Here is a 26,744-nt window from a genome sequence, read left to right as displayed (position 1 = left end):
ACATTAGCATTCGACGCGGTCGGGATTATAGGCGAGTTAAGTTTTATAAGCGTTGCGCGTTAAGTTTCGAAGTTAGCCTCAGTAGCTATTCAACGCGAATAATAAACTACGCAGGAAGTTGTCCGCATTCGGTAGCCGAGTTTTCTTAGTTTCACGTGCAATCGATGGCCGACTATTGCCTTAACTACTCCGTGGCTATATTCAATTAAGGTTTACGGGAAGGATCAAGCAGCGAAAGTTTAATCCCTGCCGGATGGCCGATGGATCCGACGAATCGCGTCGCATTGCCTATATCGGACTCAAATTACGGTATAACGAGATACTTGGCTGAAATTGTCCAATATATCTCTTTACTTGCCCTTGCCAAAGAACTGTTTATTCCGCTCTGCTCGGCTATTACGTTCAGGAGTAATAAACTTTATTATCACATCTTACGTCGAAGTTGTCACCTTAATGGAAAGTATCATAGACAGGACGAGAAATTTCGAAAGAACTGATACTTCGTCGACTCTTTTCGCGATTTAGAGCGCGACCGTGCGAAAATTTCGCTTTTATCGCCACTATCACGGCTCCTCTGTCGTCGTTATGCTATCGTAAAGCATAGTGTATTTAATGCTTCTTCGTTCACTTTGAAGAGGATTTGAAATTTAAGTGGCAGACGATCGATCTCTCTTGGCTGCCAATGAAAAGAACTCCAAGTGCGTTCGAGGATGCATCTTTTCGCTAAGCTGTCTTTTTTTTTCCTCTTCTATTTCCCTTTCTATCCGTAAGAGAGATAGCATTCGAGTACTTAAAGGACGATTCCTAGCAACGGTGCAAATTGCTGTCTCTTGCTGTTACTTTCGAATGAATCACGCTAATTAATGCGAAGGTGGCCTTCTTTGTAACTCGGATAATCGAGTCAGCCGGAGTATGAACTGGATAATGTTGGTTCTAGAAACTGTTAACTACTAACTACTAACACTATAAGCATATCGTATAAGATTTTGTTACATATAGCGAATTATATCGTCTAACATTCGTAGTACTTAGTTTATTCGCTCGAACGCGACCAAAGGCTGGCAATTAATCTCTGTTCAACAAATGACTGTTTGTAAATTCGGAATTAAGACGTGCGAGTGCAATTTAGTTGCGTTATATTGCTCCGCTTAGAAGTAGTACATATTACAGAAATACGAAAGCACTTATCTTAAATATGTTAGGACGCGATGCATATATAAACGCGTATGATATGTGACTTCAATTATAATTATCGATGATGATTGTTAATGATATAAATTTGGTTTCACTGCGAGATGATTATTCATCATCTTTTCATGGATTAATTGCCTATTACCATAGGACAGCAGCGAAACGTTTAATTAGCAAAGCTTCGCACTCTCTCCGTGAATTATTAATTATACATCGCATCAAATCGTTGGGACGTGGCGCCAGTGCAGGAAGTAAGAGAATCAGAACCGGAAATAGAGCGTTGCGTCGCGTTTTAGCGACGGATACCATTGAAACGCGAGCGATCCTACGTGTAGGATCAACAAATGGAGTACTCGGAAAGCAGAAAAATATTTCAACGATCGCTTTGTATATTCAGGAAGCTGAATACAAATATATCTTGGGTCTTTCTCTTACACAACGTATAATCTTCTATAATATCTACCGATCTGTAAATCTGTGCACTTTGTACGATTTGCTATGCGATATTTAACAAAAGCTACGTAATAACAAGGTGACGAAAGAAACGTTGGTCTCCAATGGTTGATTTTTCAATTATCATCGCATTAAACGACTCGAAATATGTAAAACTGAGCTGAAAATTTTTTATACAGAGTCATGTATCCGCCTTAACAAGCGTATTACGATCCTGGATATTATCTGGGGCTCGTGACAATCGGAAAGTTGAAATCCGCTCAGTATGTCGAGGATTATCATTTACCGCTTATCCAATTGCCGGTGCACGGAGATAGGACCCTCTAGACGACGCCAGCGAATGCCCAGAGGGATACATCGTATTGCATGCACTCGCTTATTATGCGACCAAGCGGTCGGGATGTCTAGCACGCAGCTACGACAAACGACGCCACGTGCCGAGTTGCATCGTTTGCTCGCCTGTTCTAGAGACTTGTTCAAATTGTAATATCCCGTATTACGGTCAATTCGGAGTTTCGCCGCTTGACTCGAAGGAAATTTCGATGCCAACCGTTGAAATCAAACAACGAATGGAGTCGAGCAAGTGGTGGAACGACTTCAGCGTGCTGGAATTGATGAGAAACAAACGATCAAACATCATGCAGAGAAATGTTTATCAGGCAGCTATTTATCAGGGAGAAGAAACGAGCGTTAATTCTGTAATACCATGACAGATGGAACGATCGTGTGACGATTTTGAAAAAAAAAAATAACGCGATCAACCAATCGCACCTTGTTAATCATCTATTGCTTCGTATGCTACCAGCGTCTGAAAATTTATCTTACGTTTTATTTACGGCGTAGTTTTATCGAAAAATTGGATACAACACACCTGCGTTTCTTTTAAATGGATTCATGTATGCTTGTATTTACAAAACGTTCAGTCTTAAACAATGGCTGTGATATACATGAATCGTTCGTTAAAGTATTAACTGTCCGGATTGTGTATCCGTCGATACGCGGGAAGGGGAAACGAACAAAAATTGCTTGCGAATATAATGGATAGCAACGGTCGAATTTTCGTTTCGAAACGCGAAACATCCCTGGTAGTACGGGAAACTAATAAACTGCGAACGTTCAATCGTTTCTGCTGCCCTTTTCCCCTCTCTTTTTCTCTGTAATGGCAGACGCACTCATTCCGCAGCTATTCAATTGAAAAAATAAATAACCGAACATCGAACGTCGCTGACTTGACAGTACTGCGTAATTTGAAATAAAATTACATCGACTCTATGTGACAGTGCTGAGCCAATGGACAGCAATTGCATCGACACATTGCCGTTCGAATGTTTCTACTTCGTGATTAAAAAGAAACATCGAGCTGGGTGTTCAATGACTCCGTGGTCAAACACGATGAATTTAGGTCGGCAAAAAGAAAGGAAACACACTGCTTCTTCTCTCTGCGGCCTCGTAGAAATAATAATGGCCGAAAGGAAATCCATTGTTCGCCCGGAACGCGCAATAATTAATCACACTTTTACGCCGGTTACAGAAGGGTTCTACTCAAGGCTAATTCTGGTCGAGGCCGTACCCTGATTACCCGTTAACAATGTTAAACGCCAACTATTATTTCATCCATTATTCGTGCAACAATGTGCCCCCTACTTATTCACACTTCCTTCGACCTATTCGTTTCTTTCTGCTAGCTATTTATAGCCGAAGGAAAAAGAGAAAAATGGAATTCTGTCACCAACGAAACGATAAAAAAGATTATTCTCAGCTCTGGACGAGATAATTCACTGAAGTTATATCTCGCGAAGAAAAATTCTCGATAATCCTTCTATACCTTATTTAGTTTGCAAGTTCTCGTTTCCTCTTCATTGACCGTTACAACCATTTTTCTATCGAAATAGGCCAGCACGATTCGATAATACTTTTTGCGAATCTTTAATCACTAACTAACTAACGTTAGCACCGAAGGCGAATCGCAAACTGTATTGCTCGACATCCTGCAGAAAATCAAGCTTTATCGTAATTGCTATTGCGGCGATACAACAGCCTCTCCTCTTTCTCCTAGGATGGTCTGACGCCATTAAGGATCTTTACGTCGTTCCGTTTTCCACTCCCATTTTCCAGCACGTAATTAGCGTATGAATTAGTCATCCTTCTTTCCTTGATCATTCTGATTCTACTGGCTCTTCGTTCCATTCGATCTCGTTAAAAAATAAAAGATCCACTGCGATTCCTATTATACAGAATTATTATTATTATCCTATGCAAAGGAAATTTTTCGATCGAAATTCTGATTGTCTGAAAATTTGTATAATACAAATGTTCGCTTAAAATTCATATCTCGCTATCTTCATCCTGTCGTTGCTTATTAAGGTCGAGAAAACAAACAACAAGTGAGTGGTTTAATTAACGAGCTCGCCAGGATCAGATAGGATCAAGTCTCTCGCTATTAGCACGCGAAGCGAGTGTCAGACGCGTCGCTTAACGTTGGTCAGAATAATTCGTTAACGTCACGAACAATTAGCAATGAAACACCACTCCCGATGGATAGCGTTTTTAATTTTCTCGACCAAAAACTGTTTTGAATGGAAGAACGTTTGCCGGCGTGAGCGTGACCTGAAGCGGAATTCGAGTTGTCCGCAGCCCGCTCGTTACCGACGACTCCCCTGGGAACGCAACCCTCTGGTTCATTCCGTGGCACCTCTTTCATCCCTCGGGAAAGCCGGTAAGCCAAAGGGAAGCAAGGTGATGCGGTAGCCGCGCACATTGAAACATACGCTCTCCGCTTTCGCTTACCCTTCTATATTCGTCCGCGCATCCACATTGCAACATTCACACAGACTCAGATATCCCGGTCACTCTCGTTCTTACCAGAGATAAAGAAAGAAGTCGCGAGGATTGGCAAAATCCAGACATTGAATCGAGCGCACCCTCGGGTACGAAGATTACGCCCTCCTCTTCGTCTCTATTCCACCATCGCGTACTGTCTGCCAGCACTTTCACCATTTCGATTTTTTGCTTCCTTTTCTCGGACCTTTTCTACGTCTCATTCTCTCCGAGCTAACAGTTATCTTCGCCCCGCTGCTGAAAGCTGATAAATCCGCGAACGATCGAAAATACTTGGAAACGACTAGAACGCGAATTGGCCGGGCCATTTCGACGCGAGAATATTTTTAAGGACGACAAAGTATCGAACAGGGGGAGGTACACAGAGAAGCGTAACGACCTATTCGCTTTGATCTCAGCCACGGAATGTCGCGCTGTGTCTCGCGCGTCAGCTTAGAATTAGAATTTAGATTAGAATTTCGAATATCGATGGATGTTACGAGTTGTCGGAGATATTCCACGGGATATCTGGATTAAATTTCCAGTGACCGCTATTTTCCTCTATCTGGCAAAGGTATTTCGTGCTCTTGTCTGCCAGGTAGAAACACGTGTACGAAAGATTTAGCGGAGAGAGCTATACAGATTTCGGTGCTTCATGAATCTCAAAAGAAGGAAGCTATCGCAGACGAGTTCGTGAAGAAGTTCGCCAAGGCATTTACGAATGCGCGCAGGCTCCTCGAATCAGCATTAATACATCAGTTCGTACGAACTTTCCGGTTTCCTTGAGACGGTATTTCAAGCTGATGAACCGGCCTCGAAACTCCCCCCGCTATAGTTCCGCTTTGTCGTCTCTCGGGATCATTCGCGCGAACCTACCGATGTGAAGGTGGAGAGAAGTTGGTCGGGAGTTTAACGCCGAGTTTACGTAAATTTTGTTTACGCGTGCATCTGGGACGAGGATAGGGGATACAAGAGAGTGGTCGTAACAAAAGTAAAGGGAGCAGAGTCGCGGCCAGAAAAGTGAATCGAGACGGAAGACGCAACTGTGTATTGAGAACGGTCGTGGAAAGAGGCGAATTGTTAGAAAAATAATACCGGAGACGTCGTAGTATTTGTATCGGGATACGAAGTTCAGCGGGAATGTTATTAAAGTGTCAGAATTGTATCGTTAGCCGCAGGGATAACGACCGAGGTAAACCCAAGAAAATGGAAACACAATCGCGAAGAATTACGACTTGGCCCGTGTAAAAAGAAAAAGCACGAATCGGAAGAAAAATTCTCGTATTTTCTTCGATAATGAAGTTCGTAGAAGAAAAAAAGAAAATTTTAGTCGCGTGTACTCGCCGTTCCGTCGCGCCTGCACTTTGCTCGCGAATACTCCCCGGCGTAATTACCTTCATGCCGAGCTTTACCAGTTTCTATGAAGGATGATAGTTTGCGACTACTGGCGGCCAACTATCGGAACGACTAACTTTGTTCGCGGCAAAGCTTGCTCGATATTTCGAGTAAGCTAATGAACGAAGAATACATTAAAGGAACAAACAGCCAAATCGATGGATGGATTTATAGTTTGTCGGCACGTAATTGTCGTTCACGACGAGCAAAGAATATTTCTCTTGTACAGAATATAATAGAGGAAGGAAAAGGATTAATTCGTTTGATAAAAGAATCGAGGATTTGTATCAGGAAGAAATGCAAAAGGACCGTCACTCGAGATAATTTAGACTTTGGTAACGAGAGAGGAAAGTTACTCGAAAGATTCAACAATGACGAAATTCAAAGCAATCTCCTTAACAAGGGACGACGATTAAAATTCGAAGATCGATTTCGAGGATTTCCCCGAGGCGCTATCTTGACGCGTCTAGCGTCTCATTCTGCGCAAAGTTACCTTATCGCCTCGTTCGTCGACTAACCGTAATTAATTCGACGGATGGTTTCCTCGAACCATCTTCCGCCCCAGACTTTCGCACGTCTGCAATAACGACGACCTACTATCAAAACGCTTTGTTAGTAGTCTAGTCCAAAAGCGGCGTCTCTCCTTCGCCTTTCATTCGCCCAGCTAATTATCGTTCACGCGCGAGCCTCTTATCTTCTCTGGTTGGCACGCGAGTACTGGGTTCTAAGTAAATTACAACAGAGCGGCCTCTACGTACTCCGGAAATTACGAGAAAATCCAATGATACGCGATTTTCGACTAACGTTCCGCAAAAAAATAACCGTGTTACGTCGACGTGAAAAAAGTAAGCTCATCGAGTTTACAGCAAACGAAGTACAAACCGTTCTGGTTATCCCAGCTTGCGTTGATTGTGTGACGCGTGTTTTTCCGGTATCCGCTCACACTCTATTGCTTGAAAGAATCACAGTCACAATTAAACTTTTCGAGCGACGAGTCGTCGAGAACCCCTCTCGTTCCTGCTTTGAAAACTTCGTTTCCGCGTTTCCATTCAACAAGTGCTTTGCACGCTCGATTGTACGCTGAAACAAGCGGAAAAATAGAAAACATCGCGCTATCGGTACTCCGTTATCTAAGGACGCTGAAACGTTTCGATTTCCTTCGGGGGAATCCGTTTCCTTGAGAAACTTGGAACGTTACTCCAGGTTTCGATGCTACCGAGAGACTCGGTCGAACACTTCAGTATGTCGGTTAACAAACTGATAACCGCGCGAACCCAGACGGAAGCCAGCGTATCGAACTGCTTGATGAAACTTCTGGATTCGAGGAGAGACAAAGTTCACCGAGGCGAAGTCTGCCACTCGACTTGCTGCGGTCTTAAGAAATCTCATTCACGGAGCTACGAGACAACTTGTTCGAGTGCAGCAAATATAATCGCTTCGAAGGATCACTTCTTATATCTCGCATGACAGTAACACGATATAGTCTACTTACAATTTGAAACAAAATTTATTCGTGTCCTACGAGCAAAGTCTAAACATACGTTTTTCTTTGTCAAACTTCGTCCAAAAGGATAAAGAAAAATCGACCATCCGGACGGAAAACGGGTAATCTGCTACCGAACAATGCGTCTCAAAATAAAGAAGCGTTTAAAAATATAGAAGACAGCGTACTTTCCTTTGCGGATCTAGTCGTCTTGGTCTTGTTAATATTTATCAGTCGGTGGAAACTGTAAGAAAATATCCTGGCACAGAGTCAGAATGGTTTAAATATCTGTTACAAGGGAGAATACTCTCAAGAGTTTAATATTCAAAAAGTACTATCACGTAGAAGTCAACAAGACCGTAAGGAGTTTCACGCCTCTGGCTTCGAGTTTAAGATCGAATTGCTGGCCCAAATCTTTCTCCAACGTATCGATATCGATACCCAAGGTACATAGAACGGTACGTGCTACTGACTGCACTTCGTATTGTATGGACCGAAATACTGTGTGCATGACACAATTCAGATCCCGGCTTAACCAGCCGCGGCCTGCATCTTGATCGCGAAAGATCGTCTTATTGCGTGCTTCGAAGAAATCGATCAGCATTCTTTGGCCTATCCAGAAGCTTAATGCGCTTTCCGTTCGTCCGATCCTTCTTTTATGCGCTCATTAGATATATTGCTCTCGTGAACTGGTTCCTCGGAAGAGCATTTCAAGGTGGCTCGCGAGAAGATCGCAAAATATTCGTGGATTTTCTTCATTAAATATATGAAGTTTCCTGGAAGTATATTTCGAGGCAATCGAAGAAAGCGTTGAAGCAACTTAAAGTAATATTCCACAGTCGTTGATTTATCGTTTGTTGCATAGTTAAAAGTTCCGCTTCTTTCATCGGAAACTAACTTTCGCCTTGGAAAATCAAGCGAGAGAAAGGTAAGACTTTTAAAAAGAACTACGCTGCTTCACCTTTAGGGCGAGTGGTATATCTTAGCGAGTTAAATAAGTAGGGTAGAAAGAGCAGGTGATTAACTCGAAAGAAAATGAAAACGAAGGGAAAGAGGAAACCTTTGGTAATAGTTCAACGATGATTAATATCCGAGCTTCATCGGCGTGCAACTTGTGGAAACTCGTTACAAATTAATTAAACCACAGGAGTGCCAGTAGAGTGTGATTTATTATATCGGATTATCAAAGGATACAAATGATGTACCGTGGAACACCTATAAACATTCGCTCGAACCTTTGACGTTTCAGTGAAAAAACAATAGCCATTTTGAACTTGTCAAGTTGAACTCTGTATATACACCAGTATAAATATAAATCACTGTGTAAGAAGATTAATTTTGTAGAGGCAAAATCGTCACTCTCGAACCCGGATTAAACATCCATTTTGTCGATGTCAATCAGTCGTTTGCGAATATCCGTTTCACGATGGTTCCGTTGAAAAGCTGAAAAACGTCGCCCATTTACCATCATCGAATTCGCTGGGCATAGCAACAAATTACGATCGAATCAAATCTTTGCCCCCTATCCCGGTACCACGGCTTTTCGATTCGTATCGATTGGATCGATCGCCAATCATGCATACCGACAAACCACACAACTTGTTCGGTATCGCTAGCCACCAGTGGTACGTACTTATATACGTTCAAACGAAATAGAAGAGAAGGATTATACACGAACACGATAAACACGATTGATCTTCCATCCGTAAATAATGTGATCGAAAGTTCTGGACACAAGATTCCCGGCAGTAGCTCTGTCTACATTTCCGACTCCAGATTTATGATTTCGTTTCAGGAAATTCTTTGTTTTTGACTAACCGGATAGGATAATATTTTACGCGGATACAGAGCCAATTTCTCTTCCTTAGAACACACAGAGAACTCTGTCTGTCGCAATGACCGGACAACTTTTCGAAAGATCAATGAGTGACCGTTGCTCCAAACGCTTTTCCGTGCTGGAATATCGAATAGGTATCATTATGTGCACGCGGAAGCTAATGTTATAAAACATAATGAACTATTCATTGGCTGTCCGGATTAATTTATCACCGGATTAACGGGTTTGCGACGATGAAATTCGCGAACTATTAATACGCAAGTGGAAATTGTTGTTACGTTACCGAATCGTTCATACGATATCTAATACTCGATACAGATCGAAAATCGAAATACGTAAAGGGGATAGGGTGTTCAATTGGAATTTTGATCCATTGGATCGAATGGAAATTTGAGAATTTTACAGCTGGAATGGAATCTTGTGTAATAGGTTTAATGATAACTGTGTGAAGCAGTAACTCACACGGTAACAATTTAGGTAGCTTTTACAGGTGCATAACCCCAGGAAACGTTTTCTATTTAGGTTGACTCCACAGAGATTACTGTGCTAAGTTTACACGTGCAAGATAGAGACTTGTAAAGTTGGAGATTGCCGCACTAAGTTTGCAAGTACAATGCTCGACAAATCGGCTGTCCCTAGCGGGATGCAAATTTTCCAGGATATATTTCTAATTGATACGTTCCTGAATATATTACTATTCGATCGTACACGAATCGATTATCATTTACTCTTGGTGATGCGTTTCGTACACGTTTTGTTCATTTAAAAAATTTGCATGGAACGATTGTAATCTGAACTACTGAACAATCCTTCATTTTTCTCATGCTACATTATCGATACGCATCACGCACAAAATATCATTCGTGAAAAGAACTTTCGTACCTCTCTTATTTTCCGCTCGAAAGAAGTGAAATACTTTACCACGTGATCGCGAAAGGGTGGCCAAATGCCTGATAAAGTCTGGTCTCGTTTTCTGAAGTGCTCTTATTTTCTCACTGCTTTTAACTCTCGTTAGCAGTGCATATTGGACTTCCCTTAAACTTTCAGAGAAGGAACCGGATATTACCAGCTTCTCTGTTCGAAGAAATTACCTTTATAAACGGTGATTTATATATGTATAAGATAATAGTTAGGAACAATTCGGCTGACTTCTCTTGACGAAAATGAAATCACGATTGCCGAGGTTACTTTTTTAATTTCATCAAGATATCGCTCCCATTTGTACTCGGGTGTGGCAGGCGTCGCTAAAGGAAAGACGGTAAAAAGCTTAACTAGATTTTTCCTCGCGTTACATCTTCCAGGATTTATTATAAGACTTTCGCGTAGAAAAATGGAACGTCTGTGGTCTTTTTTATCGTCCGTCTTTTTTTTCTTTTTTTTTTTTTTTCTCTCTTTGTAAAACAAGAACCTTGAGAAGCCGACGGCGAAAAGAGAATAATTACAGCCGCTGTGTCCTATGAAACGTTGCACCCGATTTCACCGAGCAAATGTATTCAGGTTTCTTATGCAAATTGCCATACGAGAACCCAATGGAACTGAATCCGCAGCGACGCGACGATACCATCCCCGACAGGTTGCTTCGACAACTTTGCATGCCCCTGCCATAGTTTCCTGTTCTTTTTCCCATACATTGTAAAACGAGAAATGTTTATTCTGAAACGATCGAACGTTTCACCGAGCTTCGATGCATTTATCTGGAAATTTATCATGATGTTGCGCTACACAGCTTTGCCTATTCAAACAGTGCGGAACAAAAAAGCTGGCATCGTGCGCAATGGCTTTGCAAACAATCGGAAGAAAGACGTAAACGAAAAATCTGGAATATCCACAGAGGAAAAACACCAAGCTATAGAGGGGAACTTCCAAGGCTAAACTGAGACTCGCCCTGTTTTCCGGCTATCATTTTTCCCAGCTAGATGTCTACCGTGACCGGATTTTTACACCCATATTTGTTTGCTTTCAATTTCATGCAAAATCTCGATCGTCTAAATTCACTTCGCTGTTTTCCTGGTGTTTGGAAAATCCTTTGTTGTCACGAGCCATTCTTTCTCTTTCTATTTATCAACGATTGACGTTCCCATTAATCGAGAACAAACTTCGTTGAATTCACGCTACAAGTAAACTCGGCAGAAAGATTACCACATGTTAACTAGTCCCGTATGTTAGAATCTCGAACGTAGAAGGAACACGATGTAATTGCTATTTGAAGTTTTCTCCTCTTTCTTTCTTTTTTTTCTTTTTTTGGGACGACGCGTTTGTGGCTATGTAACGCGCAGACACGTTCGATAGCGACTAATTTTTGAAAGATTTCGTTTCAGAATGATCCATTAATCCGACGCTATTGGCGAATTCGCAGCTTGTGTACAGCTTATTTTCCTCGTCAGAGTAACCTACCGACAAATCTGGTCGTTCAGCCTGGTACGTGCAGATACACTGCGGGACATGTGCAACCAGTAAGCACGGCGGATTCGTATCGACAGTGAACAGATTGCGCTGTATTTTACGTAGCTGCCCCGGCATTTCGATTCGTGGTCCAAGCCGTCTGCTCCTGGAACAGCTGATAACGTGGCACGACCAATTACCGTTGACACACCGACGCTCGAAGATCAAGCGAGACAACCCACCCTCCGACTAAAATCGCTCAAAGGTTTTGTCTATTTTCGTTCGTAACGCTTAAGGAATTTTCTTTTTTAACAATCGACGCGAATGGTAAGCTTGACGTGCGCGTCGAGGCTGTCACGCGAACCTCCGTAAATCGGATTTAATAAAAGTCGACAAACGTATCGTATGTTCTTTATCGAATCCGATAGGTACGATATTGTCAACTGTTTCGCTACGAGCGTGCTCGACAAACAGTTTTCAGAAAAAAATTGTTAGTCTTTCGCTCGCAAAAAGCTTGGGAAAAATCAGAATTGTGATATATGGATACATCGTTTGTTTCTAATACTAATCGAGAATTTCGATATGGAAAGTTTGATAGCGAGTTTAGCGATACAAGTTGTCTGGTAGATAGAGAAGTACAGGATTGCTGAAAATTCGGACGAGAGGGTACGAGTGGTCAACTCGTACATCTAAATTGCTGGAATTCACATTTCATAATTTGGCGACGAATATTATAAATCGTATCACTTCGCGCGGTATTGTCAAATGGGGAATTATTAAACCAAATATGACGATACACGTATTGTTCGCAATTTACGAATATACGTTTCTTTCAAGCGTCGCTGAAGCATATTGCGATCAATTTGTATCGGTCAAGAGGAATTTTTATTATTTGGAGAAAATTGTTATTTTATGGAGAAATATAATACTTCGAAAAACACATATTACAAGTGATATTCTTTTTTATTTTAGCGAGATTAGATTTATCGGTAGACACGCATCCTGTTGGTTACAGCCGTAGAATTTCATCTAGCAGAATTACGATCATTGTTACATGATGTGCGTTGCTCAGAATTCACAGTATCGACTTCAACACGACAGTAGGAGGAATGATAATTTTATGATCGGACCAGTTTGCAGTAGAACACGGCCCTGTGACTAGGTAGGCGTATTAGAATTATCTCCGTAATAAACGACACGACCACCAAATACAGCATAGAGGCCATTCTAAACATTTAAATAAACAATCGATTCATCTCGAATTGTCTCGCTGCGATTCTGTTACCTGCGATGTCCACTGTTTCGCGATTCCGTAGCCGGCAGTTTAATTCAATTCTTCGGTACATCTGCTCGTCTGTTAGAAACGCCACATATACGCGGCGTGTATTGTCGAAAGGTGTGAAAATCTAGCATCAGAGGAAGCGTGATTCTCAATGGCAATGCAATATGTATGGTAATGGCGACAAGAACGAAAACTGTCATTTACTTTGCCTCTACCAGCCGGTCTTTCATCGTTCAGCCCTCATTGTCGACATTTCTTCAAATTACCCTATCGCCATTGAGATTCGTGTGTGAGGGTTGCCCTTAAAATACGAACAACTTCGATCAGGTCGTTTGTTCGCAATTTGTGAGAACTCGACCAGATCGCAGATTGTTGTCCACGGTTAGCTATTTTCTCCACGGAAAAACATCTGGCTTTGTTGATTGAATACTTTCCGCGGTGATTGGATTTGAAACTAGCCAACGCGACGGACAGCTGCTTTTTATCTCTATTCAAACAGAGACAAAGAATAAACGAAGGGGACGTAAGTTCACGCAACGAAAATATTTTTTATCGGCAACCAGGATTATCGAGGATTCGCAAAAACGGTCATCTCGTGATGGAATTTCTGAGGCAAGAAGGGAGGCTAGACAGCACGGAGTAATACCTCGATAATGAAATTCCCGAGAAAATTAATTAATCGAACTTGAGACATCCGTCCACTTAATAGTCGACTGCTGTCGCATTTAGGACCATCAATTATATAATGGAACAGTGATCGATACGGAAGACGGTTTTTCAAGATGAAGTTTTTCGTCGTTGTGATTTAAAGCGGTCGCACTCACCGTTCGATGTGAATGTATTGAACAATCACATGGAACTCGATCGTTGCTTCTACACCGTGGAAATCGACTCGTTCCTCGTTTAAACGAATTTAACTTGAACGGAAGAGGAGAAGGAACTAAATTTGAGTTTGATCTGCTTGGAAAGTAAACGATTCTCTGTTGAACCCTCTCGATTCAATAATGCATCCCTGAAGATTGGAAGAGCCAAAAGAATGTTACAACGATTTCGTTCAATTTTGATAGCGCGAGGCGATCTTCGAATTTGTTCGTTTTTTAAAAAATATTTCAAACAAATGGAACGGATCTAAGGGAGGGGTCAGAAATGAAAAATCGATGCGTGAAGAGTAGCAAGGGATGTTCTCTCGATTTTTCAAATGGCGTCCATTTCTACGACGAGATTCTCTCGTTCGAGAGGAACTCCTCGAGATTAGGGATAGCCAGAAGGAAGAGGAAGAAGAAGAAAAAGTAAAATCAAGGTTAACCTGCAAGTCGTGTACTTACCAGGCCACTTACCAAGCTTTCTTTTCGAACCTCATTCCTTCTCTGACCGCGCATTTTGCACTTTCCTTCCCGTTATTTCCTCTCGATAGCTTTTACACCCGGTCCAAGATCCTCGTCCGGTCGATTGCCTGAAAAAAAGACCACGACCTATCCCGGCTTCCGTAGATTTGTTCGAAGAAGAGCGTAAAATAGGTTGTCAGCTTTGATATTCAGGTCTTCCTCGCTAGAATTCACGAGTTTTTTAAAATCAGCCTCCCCACACTCGCACAATTTTACAGAACTGAAATACTATCAACGAGACTCAAAATATCTTCTGAACGATTTTTCATATTTTATCCTCGATATTACAATTTTCAAATATAGCAGAAACAGCAAATTTTCATCGTAATTTATGGAATGCGTAAAGTGTGCGCGCTGATGTAAAAACGAGCAGTATCTACGAGTTTAATCGTACGAATGCTCGACTAACCCCTTCGAAACAATTTAATCCTTTGACCATTTAACATTCCGCGTACCGCATCGAAACGGGGAAGGCAAAATTGAGGCAGAAACGGTGTAACACAGAGAACGCGAATAGTTCTCTTCTTAGCGGAATAAATGCTGATTCATCGGGTTGAGGAAATTATGGCCGAAGAATTTTTAAGAAGCGCGAGTCTCAGGCTGATCGTATCGATCGTTTTATATTCGCTCATCGAAAGCGAATGCATATTTCTATCATTCTTTGCCGGAGTCGTCTTCTTTTTATTTCGCACCCCTATTCAGCTTTCTGTCTGCTCGACTCCAACCTCTTTCAATCTCGTGTTCGCGTAACGCGATGTAAACGACGCATCCACTATCCGCGTTTAATCAGCCTGAAAACGGGCCAGGATATGACAAGTGGAGCATCACTTTGATAGTTTTCATCGGCCAACTTTTCAGAAATATCTCTCCTACGGAAATCGTGTATTTTCACTAACTGCCAGATTCTCGCGATTATAACGCTCCATTATCGTGCCATCGTATTAAGCATTTTATTTTATTATCCCGGAAACTCGTTTACGAGGATTCATTCGGAAGACGGAGAAAGTCTGATGTAAGGAATGAAACTGGCCGCTGAAGTTTCAGCTTTTCTCGGTCGAGACACTAAGAATTCTGAATATTAATATCCTGCCGGAGATGGAAGATCCGATGGCCAATGAGGCAGGAAGAATGAATGGCAAAATGCAGTAAGACTGAAAACTAAAATGGAAAGACAACGAAGCGAAAGTCGTAGACTCCGACAACACGCTAGTAGAATCTGGCAATCTTCGAATTCCAACGGTTTCTTCCACGTGTCATTTTATATATGTAGTATCGTCAATGGAATATACTGTTATTTGTATCCTGATATTTGTGATTTTTTTATAATGAATGGATTGTACAAATATAGACAGAAAAACGATGGTAGTTTAACATGAACTAATCGCAATAACACGCTACAATCCAGACAACTCTCAAAACAACGGGTGCAACGTTCTCTTTCACGCAGACCACATTCTCTCTACAACGCTAGCAACACTATACTCTACAACGCAACTCGCACTCTCTGACTTTTCGACTTGTTCTCTCCGACTTCCAAACTAAAAACTGCCTGCTCTCGCATCTTTTTTGACTTTCCGTAGACCCACCACGCACGTGTTACGCGACCGTTCGTGGCCAAGGCCACGTAGGCCCTTTTTACAAAATTATACGATTAAAGAACGCCTCGGCTCTCGCGACATTGTATCGCTAACTCCTAGGCCTTATGTCCGCGATACTACATATATGGACCACGAAGTATCACGTACGACACACGACTATCTATCTCTTTCTTTATCGAAACGATTGACATTTTATCGCAGCTAAAATGAAGACAACTCGTCCTAGTTGTTTCTTTTAATCTCCGTTTGAAAATTATTATACGGCGATGCTAAAAATGTAAAGATAGAGTCTTTGATATTCCGGAGCATGAATTGGAAAATGACAATCATCCAGGTAAATAACAGCGTTGAATAAACGAACTGTACTGGAGCACAGTCGAAATTAACGGGGTCTTGCGCGAACAGCAACAGGGAAGAAATGTGCAGAAACCACTGTTTGAGAACTATTTAATGGTGGCCGCGTGTACAAATACCAGGCATGCATAATGTAACATTCAAACTCGCTGATACTAGCGCGGGTTCTACCGTGAATTTCCGCAAAGAAAGACTCACTCGGTATACAAATGAATGTGGTTTAATAGAAAAACCAGTATGTATGTTCAGATCGTCGCGATGAATACCGATCTTGTAAAAAGACATTTGCGGCTGATGAGGGTCAACGCAGAATTCTCGACGAAAATTAAGAAAAATAATCGGTTTCCTAACGAACAAAGGAATTTGTAATCCAGGCCATGAAGTGGAGATTGTAAATAAAGATTCAGGATTGCGAAATAATTAAACTCGAGGCGAGAAACAACGAGTTGAAAAATGTTTCAAGATAACTTCGCACCGTGTAATCGAGAAGGAAGTGCAGTTTCGCTGTGTGATCAAACGATTGTTATTGGCTTTAAAAATACATCTTTGTGAGTTTAATTTTATATGTATAAAAATGCAAATGCAAGTTGCTGTACGGAATTTCAAAGACCCTAACGAGAAAGCGTTATGTATCGTCGAACGAGATACTAAGAAGAGCGGTAGCGAGACTTCGATTCAATTTCCGCGACATTAAAGCGAAAACGCTTGGTGATGCGTGTATGACCGACCAAACGAATCGATTGTTGGCGAACGAGCAAAAATGTCCAAAAATCGAAGCGTTCCTTCTCTGAAAATTTAACGAACAATTTAGTCGTGCGCGGTTTCACATTGACCAATAACAGCACAAGCTGGATATTTCTCGTCGATGTCCTGATATTTATTTTACAAAAAAAAAATCGGATAATCTTCGTTCTTTGTCCCTTTTCTTTCTAATATTTCTGTTCCGTGTGGAAACATTTTAAGTACGAACTTTTCAAACGAGCGATTCACGTTTATCAGAAATAATCCCGAACGTTTTGTTCAAAATAAAACATTACAAATGAATTTAATATCCATTTACTGATAAAATATTTTTGAATATGCCATTTATTTGTGATAACGCATATTACCTTCGATATTCTGCCTGAGCGACTCTTTCTGCCAGAGGAAAACTGAACAATATGTGAACGCTAATCTAGATACCATTTCGTTCGCTGAAGCGTACAAACAGAATGTCCCTAGACTCCACGAAATAAGAGAAGTTTCTTAATGTCAAATCGATAAATGAAGCAGTCGAGCAAGTTGCCAGCAAACCGGAAAGAATACAGCATCCTCTTGCTTATGGCATGCTGCCACATACCGTGACCTTGGGTCGCTTGCAATTTCGAGCGTATGCACGATCAGTGAAATATTGGACTATTTAGCTGATATCGGAACAGCAATAAATCGAAACGACGATATTAGGAGGAAAACAAAAAAGAGCACAGTATAATCATCGGAATGGAACACTGGGATGAATAATTTTTCTAGGCAGAAAGCGTTCGCGATATAACAAAGGGCAAAATTTTCGCGAAGTGGTCGCATTAAGCGTTCTACGTGGATGGCACATTTCACGCATATCGGATCGAATAGTACCTTTAAGCATCGAACAAGCGAAGAACAAGGCAGAATACGTTGACAGGCTTTCATGGCTGAGAGCGTCTGAAATAGGTTCATGTGGTATCGATGGAAATGGAAGAAGTAGATGGAAATTAACGGTAGATCTACTGGAATTGTTCTATCGCGCGAGAAAAAGTCAAATATGTTCTGTTGGAAAGTAAATTTCATATCGTGTGCACGGCTAATTTCTGTCAAAGAGCGGAAGAGAGCATGGAGAGACAACTTATCTTTTTTCGTCGAGACCATCCTCTTCGCGAGGCATCTGGCAGAAAAAACATCGACGGCCAGGATTTATTACTGCATATTATTGCATATTACAAGCGAGTGGAAGGGCGAAACTTCTTATTGGAGTCAAGTTTAATTAAAGCGTTCCCGTGATTCGCGTGAATTCACAGAAGTGCAATTTACGTAGCCGCATAGCGGTCCGCGAATTTTAATAAAATTCCTCCTTCTTTTGGTCATGTTTTAATGCACTTTGCGGTGAACTGCGTGTTTCATTCCGAATATTTACTGTTCTATCCGAAATACACGAGCTCGCGTATTTGCACAACTGTGATCCTCTTTACGGTTAGAAAAAAAGAAGTCACGTTTTAAAACCAGGAGATTCTACGATCGTGCAGGTCTTCCTTCCTGGCTCGTTTTGACGACCGTCTACTGAAACGTTCGCGACACTTCGATAAGACCGTCGATTTTCTAGCTCCGCGAGCACCATCTCGTTCCGTTATCCATCGACCCTCCAATTATCGGCTTCGTGTCCGAGCCAGAGATTTTAAAGCGTTCCAAGAGACAGCCACGTCGAAGGAGGTACGAAAGTTCTCGCGTTATCTGCAATCTCATTTCAGTGTATCGCTTTTCTTACTGATTCGTCGCGAGAATCGTCGATATAATTATAGTAGATAAAAGAAACTCCGTTCTCCACGGTGGAGAGAAAGAGAACCGAACAAATTGTTATTCTGGTCGAGAACCAGCTCCATTTTTAAACGATCGCGCCGATAATTGCACGAATTAGACTGAAAACGTTACAATAGTTATACGTACACGCGTGTTAAATTCCATATCCGTGCTCTTTGCATAATACGTATCGATTGGTTCACGTTCATCGTAGAATTCCCGTAGGCATTGCAAAGGTGGCTTACAATTCAATTATATCAAGCTATACGCCCTCACGTGGCGTGTTGGCTTAATGCTTTCTCGCTGCGGATAATTAAATTAACGAACTAATAAAAGCAAGACGTGCCCGACTCCGCGAGTACCGTGATAGCTTCGCCCACCCCCTGAAATCAACTTCCCAAACTTCCCCAATAAATTCTATACTTTTTTAATAATTCAATCCGAACGAGATTCCCAAGTAAATTCTTTACACCTTCGTATACACGGCTGCGGAAATTGTCCTTCCGAGTAACAGCATGAATTTATGCATGATGATCGATTCGTTCTTGCGATCTGCCGTACCTTTCAAGGGAAATTAGTATTGCAGAATAAAAGTTGAAGAAATTTGATGAAACAGAGAGCTTCACGCGGCACAGGAAATACATTCTCGATGTAAGGGACGTAAAGCATGTCGCGTCTCGCTGATACATCGATTAATTTCCTTATATGCAGACGAGAAGATGTCTGTGAGTAGAGAAATAAATAAACGTAGAAGAGATAAATGGAGATAAATCTTTTATTCGCAACCTTCTTATATAACGAAAATGAGAATGCTACAAGCGAGGATTGTAGTTGTATAAAAGAACGTCCATACAAGCATGTAGGCGCAAAAGGTTTTAATTAACTTTCGGAAAATGTAGAATATACGGTTATTTTAGAAGCAAATATATTCATTCCACCTACGATGCAGCTTCCACAAATGCCGTTCACCCCCGAGGAGGAGTTTCAAACCAGTTCCAGATTTGTTACATATGTGTTCGTTAATCTTGAACATTTGGATATTGATCGGTGTGTTTAATAAGAACAAATTATAAAAATTGTTAGCTCAGTAAAATAGTTACTACGTTTTTGTTAGAGATAGAGATACAAAAATGAAGCTATTAATAATTGGCTTTGCCGAAAGATCCTGAGAATCTCTACTTTTTATCAAAATTTCTCGGCTATCATTGCCGAATTTTAATCCGCGGCAACGTGACGTATAATTTAAATTAATATCTGAGTTTAGTCGAACTTGCATCTGCGTTCGCGCTCAATAATCCCGAATCAATGGTATTGTCTTTATTGTTCTAAACTACCGTCGAGCCTGTTGGGCAATTCAAGCTCCTTGTATGCGCCGGACCAACTCTCTATTCGTCGAAAACTATTTATTGGAATAAAATACGGCGGGGAATCGGTTCGCTCTAACGCGCAGATCAAAACGCCGGAGCAAAGGCTCGTTCCGCCTGATCGTAAATCGAATAAGCCTTCTTCTCTTTATGAAACAAACAAATTATCGCGTACCTTTCATAGTCGCTAGAATTTACATGACGCGGAAAATCGCGGCGTATTAAAAATATAATACTGAACAAACAGTATGGCTAGAACGCCTATCATCACCGCGACCGATGTTTTCTTTCCATCTTTGATGGAAAGTAAATACGATTTCTCGGTTGCGATTCACCCCCGGCCGAGGGAAACGGGAATTTATCCACGTGGATTCATTTTTCTTCCTTGTTGTTACGTTTCAAAATCTTTCGATAAAAAGCTCCGGTACATCGTCACCGAAAATTCCATGTCTCTTCAGTGGAAACAATACGAAATGGATACACCGTAATTGCACGAACAGGATAAGTAAGAGGTCTCGACACGGATAAACTGTGATTAAAAAGTAAAGCTGCCGGATATTTCTAACTTTTCCCCTGGCTATCCCTCGCCGCGAGTAATCACTCTGCCGGGCAATTTTAACCGGCATTCATTCGGTAATTCCTGCTTAATTAACCTACTGTAAGTTCGGATGAATTTGAAGGAATAAGAAGCGACTCGACGATGTGATGTATGCAAATTGCCACCGGTTGAAACGGTATTGTAGAACTTCTCCGTTTTAATAAACCGTCTGCTGTATAATAATTCGTCTCGCGAGTGATGCGATGATAAAATTTATGCCGTCGGAATATGCAGTTATTAGCAAAAAATGAAAAAATCGTTGATAAATTTTAACTGGAAGGACTCGGCGAAAAATTAAGATGTCTGTTCGCTTGTCGCTTCGCTCGTGTTTCGCGCATGTTGCGAAACTCCCGTAGTTTCTGAGCGCGATTTCTTCCTCCGAGTACGAGACAAGAGGCTAATCAGATCCTGGTTCTTACCTCGGGAAAAATATGTTTTCCTTCCGGCACGACGTCTTCGTCTACCTTTTTCAATTTCGTAAAAAGACTAAAACGCCGACTACAGCCACGCGAAGAAACGCGTACGCGAAACAAAACGACGCGTTAGGAAGGTAAGATTTAATTTATCATTCCGAGCAAAATGATGTTTAATTAGCGCGAACAGCGGGAATCTGGCAAGCTCGATCGTACAGAATATATCTTGTTAGCTCGCATCCGCCGATATCGAGCAAATCCCACTATGCAATCTCGAACAAAGCCTCGTTTCGCGTTAATCGATTGCGTAATCTGCGAATATCTTCGTACAGTTTCGCTCGCGTTTCTAGCGAGGAGATGGAATTTGTTGGTGAAACTTTGATGATACCTCCGACCTTTGCAAACAAGCCTAGAACGATCGGACAAGATCGCATCGTTCAAATCGAAGTTCTACTTGCCTTTAGGTGCAACATAATTACGCTTGTACCAGTCGAAGCTTCCCTACCGGGCTTGTAAATTGAATGTAACTTTGTCGCCACGCGGCGGTCCATTGTTTCGAGGTTCGAACAATTAAATGGGCACAGAGTATACCATCGTTAGCTACGTGGAAACAAACTTCCACATTCTCGGATAAATTAGCCCGTCGCTACATAATTGAAAAATCGAAATTCACTCGGTAACCGCGCTGATTTTTGTCGCGGTCGATTCCGCTTGAAATTTCACTTCACCGCTCGTAAACTGAATAAAAGCATGAAGCACACGAGGTAAATGGAATCGAAACAATGTTCGTTCGCAAGAAGCGTTCGCGACACCGATAACTGCCGAGTTATCGAATTAGGATCGCTGGCGAACTTCTACTTGTTGAGAATGGCTTGTATTAACTATCCAGTAGGAGTGGAATTAATGTCATGCCTCTTTGTTTCCAACTGAATAAGCGAAACCATTCACCAACACTCCATACTCTGTAAAGTGCAATTGTTCCAGCCAGGACATTAAACGCCTTACTTAATGCCGATGGATGTGTCCAAATTTTTGACGTAGTTCGTGATCGTATTATCTGGATCCTCGTCAAATAGAACGTCGTACCATCTCATCCGTGTCCTCGAGAAACTTTTGTCGACACGCAGATATAATTTTCTAATTAAGAGTCACCGTGATTAAAGGGGCAACTGTCGACGATGCCGAGTTCTTTGAGTTTCGAAAATCCTTTTATATACTTTTCAATGAAAAAGCGCGATCCTTTCAAGATTTTGCGAAATGCTTTAGCCTTCAAAGCTGGTAGTAGAACGGTGCAATACTGCAGCAAAGAAAATCACTTTTGCTCTTGGAAAAAGAACAGAGAGGGAAATCTATATGCAAAGAAGCGTATTTAAAGAGAGAATTACCGATATTTCGCAATAGATTCGTCAGCTAAATATCGCGAAACTAGCGCGTATGCTCGATACATAAAAATTGCAAAACGAATATATGGACATAAAAATCACGAACCGTATCTGGCGTTAATTAAGTGGTCTTGCCTTGCCGGAAATATTCCGGTCGTAACGAAGTCGTGGCACGCGGAATACCTGCTCGTAAAAACGAACGTGCAATCGCAAAAAGCGTTGCCGATGCGGCGCGTTTTGAATACGAGCGAACCAACGATGAATCCTGCCTAGGTCAGGGTAGAGTTTGAAGAGGCTACTTGTAGCCGGCGGCCGCAACGCGTGATACACTTGAAGAAGCAACTTTCAAATCTCTGGAGTAACATCCTTGCCGGGATAACCACTTGAATGCGTGGCCCATAATTAGAGCTGCGAGACACCGAAGTTATCATCAAGAACCGACGCCATCCACTTTTATCGTTCCGACCAACTTTCCCGTAGGACGCGTGCGCGTTGCAAATTAAGATACGCGACTCGAAGATGAACAAGAAACTCGTTTCTCCCTTTTTAACGCTATAGTTCGAACACGATGCAACCTTGAGATGTGCTGAAAAATTGGATTTCCAGCGTATCGAAATTAATACCGTTTCATCGGATCTCACGGCTTTTAGTATTTACGATCATTATTATGCAAATTGTTCACAGGAGGCAGAAAATGAATTTTTCGACGTCGATGTTCTTTCGCCTCTTCGTTCTTTCTCGTTTATCTTCTATGTATATTTGAAAAGCAGCGAACGACAGATAATACTCTTATTTTACTTCGCAACTAGGCCAGTCGTTGTCAGAATAATTAGTGCAACCAAACTGATAAATCTCGTCTCTCTCCGCCTTGATCTCTTCTATGTACGGGTCCAGATATCGATAATCCATATCTTGTTCGAACGTGATCCATTTTTCCTTGGGCAACTGTATTTTCAAAAAGTCCAATTGAGAGCCACGTATGAGCCTAGAAATTCCATAATCCTGGATAGAGGATTTACGCATAGTTTCGTGGCACGCTGGCCTCGCAAATATGCGAGTTGAATATTCGGCTGGTGGAAAAGCCGCTATAGAAATTCGTCAACTAGCTGCGCACGATTAACATAAAACGCAAACATATTTCAGCGCATACCTAAAATTTCTGCCGTCTAACACTTGTATTGGCAGTCGACGTAATGCCTCTCTTATCACAGGGTCCTCGTCGTAAAATAAGTCGTGCGTATAGAGCCCATATTTGTAATATCCGGACAAATAGAACGCGTGTTTCTTAATCTTCATTCTCCAAGCGCCGCGATTGTTTTGCATCTGACTTTGGTAACGCTTGATCAAACCATTGGATGGTTTAAATATCCTAAATACCTTTGACATCGTCGATATTCTTTCGAGCGACGAACAGCGAGAACGAATCTAACCACAAACGTAATACGACGTTCGAAAGACGATCGTCGATTATCGGCTGAACGGAGCGAAATATTCTCGTTTATCGAAGTTTCGCGATTATAAGTTCTCCATTGATCTTCGACGAGCTTTGTCTCGCTAGTAGTTGGACTATCTTGTCGTGTTTCCGCGCAAAAGGATTCTCATAATCGAAGAAAGATTTCGCGAAGTGGTTGACTTTTAAAGCGAGCAATCTCCGCTTGCGAACCAAATTCGGAGAAGTTCTAAAGAGTTTCGCATACCATTACGAGACAATGCTCCGTGAAAACGCGTTACTCTGCCGTTTCATCCTCGTAAACTCTACGTCGTTTCCTTGCCCTGCGTTGTTACTCAGAAATCGTTCTAATATTGTGCAAACAGCAAACTACGCTAAAGAAGGTCGGTGTTCCCGTCAGAGAGAAACGTTAGGTAGACGAGCAGCAGCGTGTAACGTTCGACGATCCACTTTTGCCAACTTCTCACGCGATTACCTCGCGAGAGTTTGACTTTGTTTAAAATTCAGCTTCCGGTATAATCTATCTATTACGCTGTACTTTCTTTCAATTTTTTCGAGGAAATTGAATTCCTCTGCGAGCAAGGAGACTGTGTTTAATGGGTCAAGCATAGATATAGTCGTAAATTTTAATATAACTTTCATCGCAATACTCTACACGCGTCTTGCATACGCGTAAATAGAAAAACGCCTGATCTTTTGAAATACTTCAAACTTTCAAATCCTCGCTGCGGTATATTTTAGAAACCAAATGTTAACGTCTATGTAGACGCGAGACGCCTCGTTTGTCAGAATCCGAGACTTGGTTCCGGATAACATCGCCAATATCTCACTCCGGCGTAGTCGACTTCGAGCCGTGTACAAAGTGTTAAACATTAAAGTACGACGGTGGAATGCTCGCGAACCGAGCAAAAACCGTACAGCCAGGAAATTATTCTCGCACAGTTTTCCACGGGATTCAGGGGAAACGTTGGCTGGACGATTTATGCGAGAGATCGGACCGAGACAAGTAGCGTGGAGGATGTGCATTGTGCATACATATACGTTTCGTCTGGAAGACCGATTCGCGCGCATACACTTACGGTCCAACATTACACAAAACGGAGAAATAAGATTTATATCGATGGCTCGGTTGGTAACGTGCCACTGCCACCGACTGACCATCCCTTTATCGTGCGTTTTGTAGCACAAGTTTCCGTTTCTGTTCGTCTCGGGCGGTTCTAACCGTTCGACGATCGCCTTCTTTCCGTAAAGTCGTAAAGCGACAGCTTTTCGCGCGATTCCGGATACACGTGCGTTATCCTCTCAACCTGTCCTCCATTTTTCCTTTACTCGTGCAATTCATACACGTCAGCCGAAACACGCGTGCAATTTACCCTGTGTTCAGAACTGTCCAGACCCGTGTGTCACGACGACTTCAAACGGAAAGGAATTCATTCGTCTTTTAGAGGATCCGACACGCGTTCTCAATGAGGATCCCGTCAGATCTTAGTTGGAAGCTGCATTCGCAAAATATTTCTCTTGGAATATTAGATTTGTTAGGATTTCCCTCGTATTCCTGGAAAATTCTAGTGGTAATTAATAATAGCAGCATGTTAGTGATATGGATGCACGCGGAGTAAAAGCTGTTTGCCAAATGAGCCACAAACAACGGACGAAATCTAGCAGATACTCGTTAATATTTCAACAGGCGGGAAGAAGGTTTGGAACGTTCGGCTATTGAATGCTGGCCTCGTGCGAGCTACATTTCCTTGGCGAGACGAATCGTCGGAGATCCAGCTGCGGTTTCCAGTAAATCACAGACTCGAGTCGGAGTCGGTCACGTTTACGCAGCCTCCACGTGATTCCAAGGTAAGTGTTCCTCCTCTGGGAAGAATACTTCCCCGGAGATTCAAGATCTAGCGAATGGCGGGAGCATGCGTAAAAATATCAACGATCGTTTCTCGTCCGAAAAATTAGACGATTCCGTTCCTTCAGCAGATTTCGATTTCCGAATATTTTTTAAAGCTGTCGGTGATTCGCTTTCTACGCTCTAAAATTTGTCGCCTCTGGAAGCTTTGCTTACTCGATCGGTGAAAGGTCGAGTTATGCGTGGATGTCGCGAGAAATATCGTTTCTTCTCGGCGAAACACCGTGATCGTAGAACTCGTCTTTCATGGGGTTGACGCGTTATAGTTATGGCCCAACCTGTGGAAAAATAAAACACGAAGCGTCGGCGATGCATGGAAAATAATCCGCACGCAAAGGCAAACAGAAAACGGAAGGAAAATAAAGTATTCGTTGGTGGAATTTTCTATAAAAATTTCCCTTCCGTTGACCGAATCGATATCTCTCGTTATCTTTCGTAAAAACGATGGAAACTTTTTCTTCGCGGGTGGTGAAAAAATTCGCGTGTTTTGCGATACACGCGAAATAGAAACAGGAAGCAAAACCAACGAATACCGCAAAGATGCATGCTGGATTTTCCTAATTTACTGACAGCTCAATGACGAATTAAATAAAATAAGTAATATCTTGTTATTAATTGCTTCCATCTAATTCGATTCATGCCGCCCGAGGATATATCGTGTCGGTTAATTTGATTATTCAATGTTACGAATGAATCGATAATCAGGATATTAATACTAAACGGATTTGCTCATCAAATATGCATTATGCATCGGAACGTGATTAATTAAGGTACACGTGCCAATCGACGATCGTTACCTTAAATTTAGCCGATATATTACTAATTGTTCGATATGCATTCGCGCGCGAATCATTACCTCTCTGATCATTAATCGTAATACACGTGATAAACGACAACAAATTTACGCCTTCTTCTCGTTACCTTC

The 26,744-nt window shown here is 41.8% G+C and overlaps 1 protein-coding gene across 1 annotated transcript; it reads right to left on the bottom strand.

Moving 5' to 3' along the window:
* Positions 1-23,252: 23,252 nt before the first annotated feature.
* Positions 23,253-23,849, bottom strand: LOC122566595 (cytochrome b-c1 complex subunit 7-like). Its single transcript, XM_043724075.1, has 2 exons — positions 23,614-23,849; positions 23,253-23,448 (listed from the first exon to the last, which is right to left on the bottom strand). The coding sequence occupies exons 1-2, from the start codon at positions 23,847-23,849 to the stop codon at positions 23,253-23,255; spliced, it is 432 nt and encodes a 143-aa protein (XP_043580010.1).
* Between the last annotated feature and the right edge of the window lie 2,895 nt (positions 23,850-26,744).

The sequence above is a fragment of the Bombus pyrosoma genome, linkage group LG4 (genome assembly GCF_014825855.1).
Source record: "Bombus pyrosoma isolate SC7728 linkage group LG4, ASM1482585v1, whole genome shotgun sequence".
NCBI classification, from domain to species: domain Eukaryota; kingdom Metazoa; phylum Arthropoda; class Insecta; order Hymenoptera; family Apidae; genus Bombus; species Bombus pyrosoma.
The sequence above is the reverse complement of the archived record's forward strand: the minus strand, read 5'-3'. Positions and strand labels throughout refer to the sequence as shown.

Excerpts from the sequence above, each read along its gene's own strand:
- LOC122566595 (XM_043724075.1), bottom strand. The coding sequence starts at position 23,849 with ATGTCAAAGGTATTTAGGATATTTAAACCATCCAATGGTTTGATCAAG. Across the intron at positions 23,449-23,613 it reads TTAGACGGCAGAAATTTTAG|GCTCATACGTGGCTCTCAAT; the intron begins GTATGCGCTGAA and ends TGGAATTTCTAG.